The following is a 12,207-nucleotide window of genomic DNA, read 5'->3' as shown; positions in this document are numbered from 1 at the left end:
CACAATCTGCATCACACCCCAAGGTCTGTCCCCTGAATGCTCCCCTTTGCACTTCAGTCCTCAGAGTGGCTATGTGATCATGCCTAAATAAGTAAGCAAGACTAACCACTTGGAACTCTTCCTTTCTTTCTCTCTTCCCCCTTTTTTTTTTTTTTCTTGTCCCTTTTTTCCTCTAGTTAATAAATTATTATATTTAGAAAATATAATTCTACCATCCTGGCACAATAATTGTTTGCATTTTTGTATATTCCATTCAAAGTTTTGTTTTTTATTAATTCAGTTGTGCCTCTAGAGTGTGGGTCTGTATCTGATGCACCCCATACTATTGCTCGCACAGTGCTGTCTAGTTGCAGCTCCACTTTTTCTCCCAACAAAGGAAACATAGAAAAATGCCAGTGAGTGAGAGTGACTTATTCTAAAAATAATCTTGAATTTGGCCTTATTTGCCTTTTTAAGGAGGCCTGGTGGTGCAGTGGTTTAGTGCTCGGCTGCTAACCGAAACGTTGGTGGTTCAAACCCACCAGCCACTCCTTAGGAGAATAATTTGGCAGTCTGCTTCTGTAAAGATTACAGCCTGGGAATCCATGGGACAGTTCTGTCCTGTAGGATCACTATGAGTTGGAATCTACTCAATGGCAGTGAGTTTTTTGGTTTGGTACCTTTTTTAAATTCACGTACTTAACTGCTTTTACTAGCACATTTCTTATGACTTACAGTGTGCTTCACCTCTATGGTTGATAACTCTTGGTTTTTAAGACAGGTATCCTTAGCTCATGTATATTTGGGAAATGGAAAGCAGTCTAGTTTTCCTGAAAACTAAGATACCTTTGATTTATTATAAACCAGTCAATCAAATCCTGGTAGATTCAAACTGCCGACCTGTTGATTAGCAGCCTAGGTCTTATTTAAAAAAAAAAAACTAATAGACAAGGAATTCGTATATACTGCTAAGTTCTTTTTCTTAAGCAATAACATCATGTTTCCATGTTGTATAATAGTCTTCATAATTATTTTAATCACTGTATAACATCTCATATTGTTGTATGTTTAGTTTTATTTCTTGACAGTCTATGTATAAAATTACAGCTACATTATTGAGCATGTAGTGTCTTTTTCAGTTACAATTTACTAGTTTTTTTAATATAATTCAGATTATTAGTGGAATTACTAAGACAAAAAACATAAACATTTTTGTTTATGGATGCATATTGGAAATGCTGTTAAAAACAAAAACTTGGAAAATTTTGCTTTTTGTTTTAAAACTTTAATAGACCTTTTAATAAACTCTAAAACAACCAACATAAAATATTAAACAGACCCTGTATATAACTCCTTGCCAGAATTTTTACTCTTATGACCCAATAGAGTGATTCGAGCAGTATTTTTTTAAAAAGTAGAAAGGAGCCGAGAAAATTCATTCTTTGGCATAAGAAGTTAGAGGACTTTTAAGCAACCAGATTATAAAAATAATATAAAATACACCAATGGGCCATCAGTATCGCATTCTTTAATTGCAACTGCATCTCACACAGAATGATTTCTGTATAGATTAAAGATGTAAATGATAAAAGTACTCAAATAAAAGACAGGTTGATATGGGTGTCACTTTGTGTTAAAAAATATTGTCCCACAAGAAGGCAGGAGGGGACAGGAAAGCTGGTAATGGGGAACCCAAAGTCGAGAAGGGAAGAATATTGAATATTGACACATCGTGGGGTTGGCAACCAATGTCACAAAACAATACGTGTGTTAATTGTTTAATGAGAAACTAATTTGCTCTGTAAACCTTCATTTTAAGCACAATTTTTTTTTAAATGCCCAAAGTTATTAAAAACCAAAAAAAAAAAAAAAACTGGTTGACACGTATAGAGCATATACTGTGTGCCAGGTATTGTTTAAAAAAAAAAAAAGTCCCAATGCTAGGAATCAATAAAACCTTTCACTTTTTACTCTTTATTACTGACTTTATGAGAGTAATCACAATGTTATTAGCTTTGGGACAGTGAGACAGTGATTTTTATTTCCTTTTTAATGTTTATCTCTACATTTTTTTTATTTTTATACTGCCATGCCACCAGGGCTGCTTTTTTCATTTTAACAATGAATATGTTTTATTTACATAGTAAGAAACAAATATTTGTATTTTTACAAACTCTAATTTGTAGAGTCCTAGAACCCCAAGAGTATATTACATTTCAATTACAATGTGCATCTTGGGGAAACTTAATTTGTACTGTTGGATTAACCATGCTGTCGATGTGTCACTGATTCCTCTTTAAACTTCCAGGTTCACAGTTTTATAATTGGCTTATATTTGGTGTAATAAACTCCATCAAGTTGTAGCCTATCAGTAGTCTGTTAAGGTTCTCGGAATGACAACATTTTTAAGCTACATAGTCTACCTCCAGAAAGGAGCAGACCTCCTATTCCAGGCAAACCTCAAAACCTTACTGAAGGACTAATGGACCACATCTACCACGGCCTCCACCAGACTGAGTCCAGTACAACTAAATGGTGCCCAGCTACCACCACTGACTACTCTGACAGGGATTACAATAGAGGGCCCTGGACAGAGCTGGAGAAAAATGTAGAACAAAATTCTAACTCAAAAAGAAAGACCAGACTTGCTCGCCTGACAGACACGGGAGAAACTCTGAGAGTGTGGCCCCTGGATACCCTTGCAGCTCAATAATGAAGTCACTCCTGAGGTTCACCTTTCAGCCAAAGATTGGACAGGCCCATAAAACAAAACGAGATAAAAGGGGCACACCAGTCCGGGGGCAAGGATGAGAAGGCAGGAGGGGACAGGAGAGCTGGTAATAGGGACTCCAGGGTTGAGAAGGGAGAGTGTTGACATGTTGTGGGGTTGTTAACCAATGTCATAAAGCAATATGTGTACTAACTGTTCAATGAGAAACTAGTTTGTTTTGTAAACCTTCAACTTAAGTACGATAAATCCATTAATTTAAAAAAAAGTTGGGAAAGACCTAAAATACATAATTAGTGCTCCACAGGATTTAAAGGGGGAAAAAAACCTTACTGAATGGATCTTCTTCCAGTACTGACACACTAGCTACACGATGTTGACTTTCTTTATCCGTTGTAGCCTCTGCAGCTATTTGGCCTCAGCTGCCTATATGTTCTTTAAGCACTGCCCTATTAGGAACATTGCTCTTTTAGCCATAGCACTTCATCTGCCTAACTGTGTGCATCTTCATCCACAGAACTTCAGGTTAGAATTTGCGTTAAATTGTGAGTTTGTTCCTGTTGAATTTCATGACATCCGACAAGTGAAAGCCAGCTTTAAAAAACTAATGAGGGCTTGTATACCAAGTACCATCCCTACTGACTCGGAAGTGACCTTCCTGAAAGCCCTTGGAGACTCTGAGTGGTTCCCACAGGTAATGTCTGGAGCAGCTTGTCTTATAATTCAAGGAAAGAGAGGCCTAGGTAGATAGGCAGAACTGATATTTGAGAAAAGTATTTCATTCCTCCACTACCCCACATTCTCCCTTTTATCATGTGCCCTCTAATGGCCTTTCATTTCTAGGAAACTGTGTGATATAGGAGATGAGAAGGTAAAATTCTTGATCCCTAAGTTCTTATCTGTGTATAGTTGATGGCTTGGTCTCAGTAGGATGCTAAAGAAGAGATAATTGCTTTTAGATGGAAACTTTTTGATGTACAACAAATTTAATCAGCAAATATTTATTGTCAACATAGTGAGAATCCAGGAAAGAGTGTGATTTCTGCATAAATCCAAGAGCCTTTCCTTTCTAGTATCTTGTTTCCCATTTGACCGTGCTCATTCCATGTCTCTAGATTTTAGATTCACACTCAAACCAGCCACCAAAGTCACATGATATGCCCTGGAGACTGCCTAAGGTTTAGAGAAAACCACAAATCCTTCCTTCAGCTAAGTCAAGTTTGGACTATTTCTAATTAAATTTTTATTGAGAACTTAGGAGAAATATGTGTGCTAACACATACAAACCCACATTTCTTCCAATGCACAGAAGCCCTGTGTCTTAGGCTGGATTCTCTAGGGAAGCGAAACCAGTGAAGCATGAGTAGATGTGTTTATGAATATATATGTGTATGTATATATATATACACACACACACACATATGTATATATATATATATATATATATAAAGAGAGAGAGAGATTGATTTATATTAAGGAAATGGCTTATGTGGTTGTAGAGGCTGGAAAGTCCCAAGTCTGTGGGTTAGGTGTCAGGTTGGAGGCTTCTCCTTACTCACGTAGCTGCAGGGCCTGACAAACCTGAGATTGGCAGGTAAGATGGCAGGCAGCTGGCTCAAGCGCCAAGAACCAGAGGTCAGATGATGATGAGCCAAATGCAGGACCCAGAGCAAAGCAAAAGCCGGTGAATTTTGCCCAAAAGTCCAGGTATATTGGATGCAGGTCATACCCCCAAGGAAACTCCCTTTCAACTGATTGGCAGCTCATAGCAGATCTTGTCACAGAGATGATTACATCATATCAGATCTCATCATGGAGGTGACTACATCATTATATAACTGCCAGACTACATCATAACTGCCAATCCACTGAGAATCATGGCCAAGCCAAGTTGACACACAACTTTAACCATCACGCCCTGTCTTTAGGAGCCTGATGGCATGTCCATTGTTCCTTCTCTCCCCGCAGGAGTTCCCAGCCCCTCTGCCCCTTGCTCCATCCACCTCCAAGCTAACTTGCTCTTCAGCCTTTAGGAGGAAAAAAGGGTTGTTTCTCACAGTACATTGGACTAACAAGAAAACCAGGAAATTGTATGAGAACCCAGGGGCAATGACTATTATCAAGGAACTTAAACTGTAAAGAAACTTAGCCGTGTATATAATTAGCTATAAATATATATCAGGGTATGTTAATTGCTATTAAAGCAATTCAGGGTATTGGTACCCATGGAAGAAGTTGATGAGTACCCCTTGCCATTCCCAAGCTATAAGCCCCTCTACCCAACCTATCTATGTTTCTGCTACATGCTATGCCCTGCTCCCTGTGCAAAAGTGGATCCTTATCAGGATTTAGTTAGTGACTAAAGATAGTTTAAAATACTGGCTCGCAAATGTGGTATATACACACAATGAAATACTACTTAGCCATGAAGAGAAATGAAGTCCTGATGCATGGCACTACATGGATGAACCTTGAAAACATCACGCTGAACAAAATGTCAGTAGTAAAAGGGCAAATATTGTATGATCTCACTTATATGAAATAAACAAATATATAGAAACCAAAGACTATTAGTGATCCAGGGGTGGGGAAACCCTGGTGGTATAATGGTTAAGTGCTACAGCTGCTGACCAAAAGGTCAGCAGTTCAAATCCACCAGGCACTCCTTGGAAACCGTACGGGGCAGCTCTCTTCTGTCCTATAGGGTCTCTATGAGTCGAAATCAACTCCACGGCAACAGGTTTGGTTTTGGTACCAGGGTGGGAGGGAGGAGAAAAGGAGGAGATTTGGGTTAGCGGCTATTGAGTTTATGTTAGTGCTGGTGGGATGATATGGAAACGGATACCTAAAATGGTTGCTCAACTTGAAGAATGTAATCAATGTCACTGAATTATATACGTGCAGAAATTGTTGAGATGGCGTATATTTTGTTATGTATATTTTCACTACAATAAAACTTAAAATGTATATATATATTGCCCCACTTGGGATACTAGCATTTTAAAAGTTAGCTCCTAGAGTAAATGCTGACCCCAAGAGATGTCAGGCCTGGTGATAGCTGTGATAAAGGTGAAGTGAGTAAAGAGCTTACATTGCTACATAGAACGCATGCGTTGTTCCTGTGTTTAAAATAGCTTCTGTTTAAAATATGTTAAAGTTCAGAATTGGATTCATACTATAAATTACATCGTGTGGTATGTAAAATATTTTTTAAAACTAGAATGTTACTCATTTGGTTTTGAAATCTATGTGCTATGCTCAATGTCCTAATTATTCATTAAGGACTTTGTGTCAGTTGGCTTGGCTTAAGAAGCAGAGCATCGGTGTAAGTTTTCTTCCCATTTATTACACAGTACAGACAAATTAGAAGTATCTTTTTCTTTTGAGATATAATTCACTTAGCAGAAAATTCACCCTTTTAAAGTATACAATTCAGTGGTTTTTAGTATCTTCACGAAGTTGTGCAACCATTGTCACTATCAAATTCCAGAAAAATTAGGACTATCTGAAATAGAACTTACTACATCAGAGAACAACAAACAGAACAATTAGTGAGGGTGGCTCAGGACCAGGCAGTGTTTCGTTTTGTTGTACGTAGGGTCGCTGTGAGTTGGAACCTACTTGACGGCACCTGACAACAACAACAAACATTAGAAAAAAACCATCTTTAAGTCCAATGACTTATGTTGGGAGGCCCACATATAATGTCTGTCTTTTTTGTTCTGTGGAATTACAGCTCTTATTCTGTGTTTGGGAATTCAGGTAAGGTCAGTTGATTTCATTTTGTATCACTTGAACACGTTTTGAAATGGGTCTACTTTTTCAATGTGTCATTGTTTAATCTTGATTTTGCAAAAGAGCTTTACGTATTTAAAACATTATGTGCTTCTTTTATGCAAATACATTAGCCTTTACTCTGACTTGTTTGATTCTGTAAAGTTGATAGAAAGTCTGTCCTTTGTGCTCAGAAAGCACTTGAGCTAATTGCGTCCTCCTTTTCTATCTCTTAGCTTCACAAGATAATGCAGCTGGCTGTGGTTATATCAGAAGTACTTGAGAATGGTTCCTCAGTTTTGGTCTGTTTGGAAGAAGGCTGGGATATCACTGCACAAGTAAATATGAAAACATATTTTCGATGTTTAATTTATATTTGTGTTTCACTTTAGTTGCTTTTAAAATCAGCAGATGATTGTTTTGTATAATGACTAATGGCTTTATGGAAGAGAAAGTCCCATGTTAAACACCAGGTGGTATTCATCAGGAAGCTCTGTGGCCAGGGCCTCAGGCTCCCACACCCCAGATGCTCTGTGTGAGCGTGCAGATGGAGCATTTGACCCAGTAGTGTGGGATGTGGACCATCCTTTTTGGGTTTTGTCAGTCATTTTTCTGGCTGTCCGTAAGTCCCTCCTTTACTCCTTGCAGAGTAAAGGAAAATTATGAGTACAAACTACATTAAGATTATTAATCTACAGCTGCAAAAAATATATAGATACAGATTTGAACTCAACTTCTGGACTCATTGATTAACCTATGAGAAGGCCACAGTCAGCAAGTTTGCCAGTAAAGTTCTCAGATCTTGAGACCCTGAAATAAAACTGCAGCCAAAATGAAATTTTGAGTTTCAGTTTTTACTGGAAAGTTTGCAGAATTAATTTGATTGGCTATCCTGGAAAAGTTAGTGAACAAATTTGGTATCCAGGTAATTTTACTTATGAATTAGGTACCATCAAAAAGAAGTGCTTGCCAGCTGGACTAAACCAAAAGCAAAGAAGTTTCCCGAATAGACTGAATGCTTCAAAGGCCAGCGTAGCAGGGATAGGGGTTTGGGGACCATGGTCTCAGGGGACATCTAAGTCAATTGGCATAATAAAATCTATTAAGAAAACATTCTGCATCCCACTTTGGAGAGTGGCATCTGGGATCTTAAACGCTAGCAAGCAGCCATCTAAGATGCATCAATTGGTCTCAACCCACCTGGACCAAAGGAGAATGAAGAACACCAAAGACACAAGGTAATTATGAGCCCAAGAGACAGAAGGAGCCACATAAGCCAGAGACTACATCAGCCTGTGACCAGAAGAACTAGATGGTGCCTGGCTACAACCCATGACTGCCCTGACAGGGAACGCAACAGAGAGCTCCCAAGGGATCAGGAGAGCAGTGGGATGCAGACCCCAAATTCACGTAAAAAGACCAGACTTAATGATCTGACTGAGACAGGAACCGTTCCCAAAGCCAACTCTTTAGACAGGGATTGGACTGGACAATGGGATAGAAAATGATACTGGTGAAGAATGAGCTTCTTGGATCAAGTAAACACATAGGGACTATGTTGGCTTCTTCTGTCTGGAGGAGGGATGAGAGGGCAGAGGGGGTCAGAAGCGAGCAGAATGGACACAAAAAGAGAGAGTGGAGGGAAGGAGTATGCTGTCTCATTAGGGGAAGAGCAATTAGTATATAGCAAGGTGTATACAAATTTTGTATGAGAGACTGACTTGATTTGTAAACTTTCACTTAAAGCACAATAAAAATTTTTTAAAAAAAAAGGAGTCCTTGCGTTTTACCAACAGGACTTTTTCAGGACTGAAAATAATGAAATATCCATCCTGCTTGTACCCTAGGTGACATCCCTGGCTCAGTTACTCAGTGATCCCTTTTATAGGACACTTCAAGGCTTCCGGATGTTGGTTGAAAAAGAGTGGCTGTCTTTTGGTCATAAATTCAGTCAGCGGAGCAGCTTGACCCTCAGCTCTCAGGGTAGTGGTTTTGCTCCAGTCTTCTTGCAGTTCTTAGACTGTGTACACCAGGTAAGTAGAGCAAGCCTCAATTGACTTGATCTGAAGGAAAGAAAAGAACTAGAATTTACTGAACATTCCAGTGCCATGCTGGGTACCTTCATGCCATAACTGATGAATTTAGCCAGTTCTAGTTCTCAAACTAGAACAGCTGAGCTGCCTACTGGGCTTAATCACAAGTGAGGTGGCCAGCATTCTAAGTTGTCATCTCCAGAGAAGAGGAGCAAACTTGGACTTGTTCTCCAAGAAGATTTGACCTAAGGTAGGACAGCAAAAATCTCTAGGTAATGCCAGGGTCTGAAATCCAGTACATGGTCTGCCCAGTGTAAGAGGACCCTAGCTTGTGCCTAGGCTCATAGGCGATAGAGCTCAACCCCCAGAGAAAGAATCAGGGTCCAGTCAGGCAGCCCATAGGGTTGAGAGTATCAGCTCAGTTCTACTGGGTCACCTAATCAGGGCTAATCAAGAGACCAGGCAGAAACCCGGGTATATGATCCAGGCAAACCTGGGGGAGGGGAAAGGGGGAGATGTGAGTGCTCTAGGCTCCCTCCTCTTCAGGTACATCAGATACAGACCTCTTCATGGGGCCTCGGTCACGATCCGCTTGAGACTTGTGTGGTTCTGGGATTGCAACTGAAGGCATTGGCACCAGTGGCTAAATTGGCCTAAGAAAAACAGGTTGACAATTTCAGCCTTGTTTCATCTTTACCACAACCCCAAAGTAAATGAATGGGTTATGGCATATCGGAAGGGTTTGTCAGAAAAGTGGACTTCTTTGAAATACATTGGTCTCAAGTATTTGTCGAAAGAGAAGGTGGAAATATTTTTAAGAACCAGAATTGGAACTAGGTCTTCTGAAGAGGCGAGATGAGTATGTGGGTTATATTTTATTTTATTCTGTCAGTCACTTGATCAGCTTTATCAGCTCACTATACATTTGTTTTAAATAACGGCTTTTTTGAGATATATTCATATACCATACAGTTCACCCATTTAAACTGTACAATTCAGTGGTTTTTAATATATTCACAAAGTTGTACGACCATCACTATAATCAATTTTGGAGCATTTTCATCACCCGAAAAAGAAACTCCAGACCCGTTAGCACTGACTTTCCATTTCCCAACCCACCATTTATGTTTTTGAGTGCTCCAATAAGCTTCTTAAAGAAAAACCCTATTAAGTAATTCCAGCTGATTCTGTTCAAAAAGCATGTAGAGAAGCTGGTGACCTGGTTATGCTTGTAGTTTTAAAATCTTTGCAGCAAATGGTGTATTTTTCTGTTTGAATATTAGGCTTTTTATTCACACTCTTTTTAGGCAAATAGATTAAGGGAAAGTTTGGAGACCACTGTTTCTGAAACAGAAGGCTTAACTGAGGCCAAAGTAAAGGAGCAAGCATCTTTTCTCACTTCTAGATAGTGAGTTCTTCATGAAAACACACATATTGTCTGGCTTATTGTCATGTTACGCTTGCCAAATGTATATTCCCTGCCCCCATACCTATATACCACTATTAACAAAAATTACTAATATGTATTGACTGCTTATGTGATAGACAGCATTCTAACTATTATATATATTATTTCACAATTCTTTCCTAATAAACTTCTTTCAGCCTTTTTCCTGACCCCCTCATTTGAATTCCTACTTAGCCATGTATAGACTTCTCTGGTAGTATCTATAATACTACAGTGTATTTATTTATGTATGTCTATTGCCCTCTGGGTTTATTGCTCTCCAGAGCCTTGGTACCCGTACCTGTTGCCATTGAGTCAATTCCAAATCATAGAGACCCTATAGGACAGAGTAGAACTGCCCCGTCGAGTTTCCAAGGAGCACCTGGCGAATTTGAACTGCGGACCTTTTGGTTAGCAGCTGTAGCTCTTAACCACTACACCACCAGGGTTTCCTGAGAGCCCTGGTGGCAAGTGGGTAAGCGCTTAGCCGCTAACCAAAAAATCAACAGTTGAAACCCACCAGCTGCTCCACGGGAGAAAGATGTGGCAGCCTATTTCCATAAAGATTTACAGCCTTGGAAACCCCATGGGGCAGTTGTACTCTGTCCTATAGTGTTGCTGGGAGTCGGAATCAACTCCACAGCAATGGGTTTGGTTTTTTGTTTTGTTTGTTTGGTTTGGTTTACTGCCCTTCAGAGGGCAGTGGTGGCTTAGTGGTAGAATTCTCACCTTTTATATGGGAGGCCTTGTTTGATTCCTGGCCAGTGTACTTCGTACACAGCCACCACCTGTCTTTAGCACCAGTGGACGCTCGCATTTAGCCACTCGTAGTGTGGGATATAGAGTTTTCTTTTTGCCTCTATATCCCAGACTAAGAATGGCTAAATAAACTATGGTCATCCATACGATGGAAACTACTCAGAAATAAAAAGAAATGAACTGTTGATGCATGCAACAATTCGAATGAATCTCAAAAACAATATGCTAAGTGGAAAAAAAAAAAAAGCCAATCTGAAAATGTCACATACCGTACGATTCCATTCTTAAGATGAAAAAACTATGGAGTTAAGAGAACAAAATTTTGGTTGTTACGGTTTAAAGATCAGGAGGGAAGGGAAATGGATATGACTATAAATAGGTAACATGAGAAATACCCCCAAATACTTATGAAATAGTAAATAGATGAACAAATTTTGGTATATCCATCCAGTGAAATTCTACTCAGCAAAGTGAAACAAAATATTAATATACACAACAACATGGATGAATCTTACAATCATTAAGCTCAGGGGAAAGAAGCCAGGCCAAAAAAAAAAAAAAAAGACTACACACTGTATGATTCCATTTATAGAAAATCTAGAAAAGACAAAAACTATAATGACGGAAAGCAGATCAGTGGTTGTCTGGGACCAGTGGTCAGGAAGGGGATCAACCACAAAAGAACATGAACAAACTTTCTGAGATGAGGGAACTGTTCTGTATCTTAATTGTGGTGGTGGTTACACAACCATGTACAATTACCAAAACTAATCAAATGACATGCTTAAAATAGGGAAAGTTTATTGTAGGTAAATTATACTTCAATAGAAAGTTTTAGTTAGTAAGTCCAACATCTCAGTCTCTGGAGTTCCAGAAAAGAAAACAGTGGCTATCTCGTTTCTCCAGAGAAAAATTTGTCGGTCTGTTGCCCAGAGAGCACTTATAAGCCTGGCTGCTTGCTTCCTGGAATCAGGACAGAAAATGGGTTCAGGGATATCACATATGCAAACTTGTACTTACATCCATGCTATTTTCAATCCCTACCCTCACCAGTAACCCAGCTGTGCCTAGCATCCCCAAGACCAGAGTTTATCTAGTTCAGTTTTTCCAGAGAGCAAACTTCTAGCCACTTGCTCAGGAGAGGCTAATCACATGGCTAATGGGGTAGGAAAGAGCTCTGGAGGTCTAACTACTGCCTCTATAGACTTCCAACTAGTCTCCATTTTCAGCCCCTATTTTATTCCCATATCACTCAGCTTGGGCTTGTGAGTTCTGAGCCTTTCCGGGTTTACAGGGCAAACAGGTACCTTTTCAAATGGTTTTCTCCTGTAGCCATCCTAATGCAGTTCCTGCTCTTCTGTAGCTTGCTGGTATTCTTCCTTCCATTTTCCATCTTCCAAAATTTACTGAAGTTTCTTGGCCTGCTACTGTCTCTGATCATACTCTCCCCACCTACTTGTGGATTTTCTTGCCTTTTAAAAATTCCT

General features: G+C 39.4%; 1 protein-coding gene across 7 annotated transcripts in view; it reads left to right on the top strand.

Annotated features, from left to right (window-relative positions):
• The window catches only part of SBF2 (SET binding factor 2), a 519,656-nt gene that overhangs the window by 474,119 nt on the left and 33,330 nt on the right, over window positions 1-12,207 (top strand). For all 7 annotated transcript variants that reach the window (XM_049890356.1, XM_049890355.1, XM_049890357.1 and 4 more), the window contains 3 exons: window positions 3,225-3,401; window positions 6,718-6,819; window positions 8,329-8,514. In XM_049890356.1, coding sequence (XP_049746313.1) covers window positions 3,225-3,401; window positions 6,718-6,819; window positions 8,329-8,514 — 465 coding nt within the window. The remainder of the gene's footprint in view (window positions 1-3,224; window positions 3,402-6,717; window positions 6,820-8,328; window positions 8,515-12,207) is intronic.

Source organism: Elephas maximus, chromosome 7, assembly GCF_024166365.1.
Source record: "Elephas maximus indicus isolate mEleMax1 chromosome 7, mEleMax1 primary haplotype, whole genome shotgun sequence".
Taxonomy (NCBI): Eukaryota; Metazoa; Chordata; class Mammalia; order Proboscidea; family Elephantidae; genus Elephas; species Elephas maximus.
This window is presented reverse-complemented; position numbering and strand designations above follow the sequence as displayed.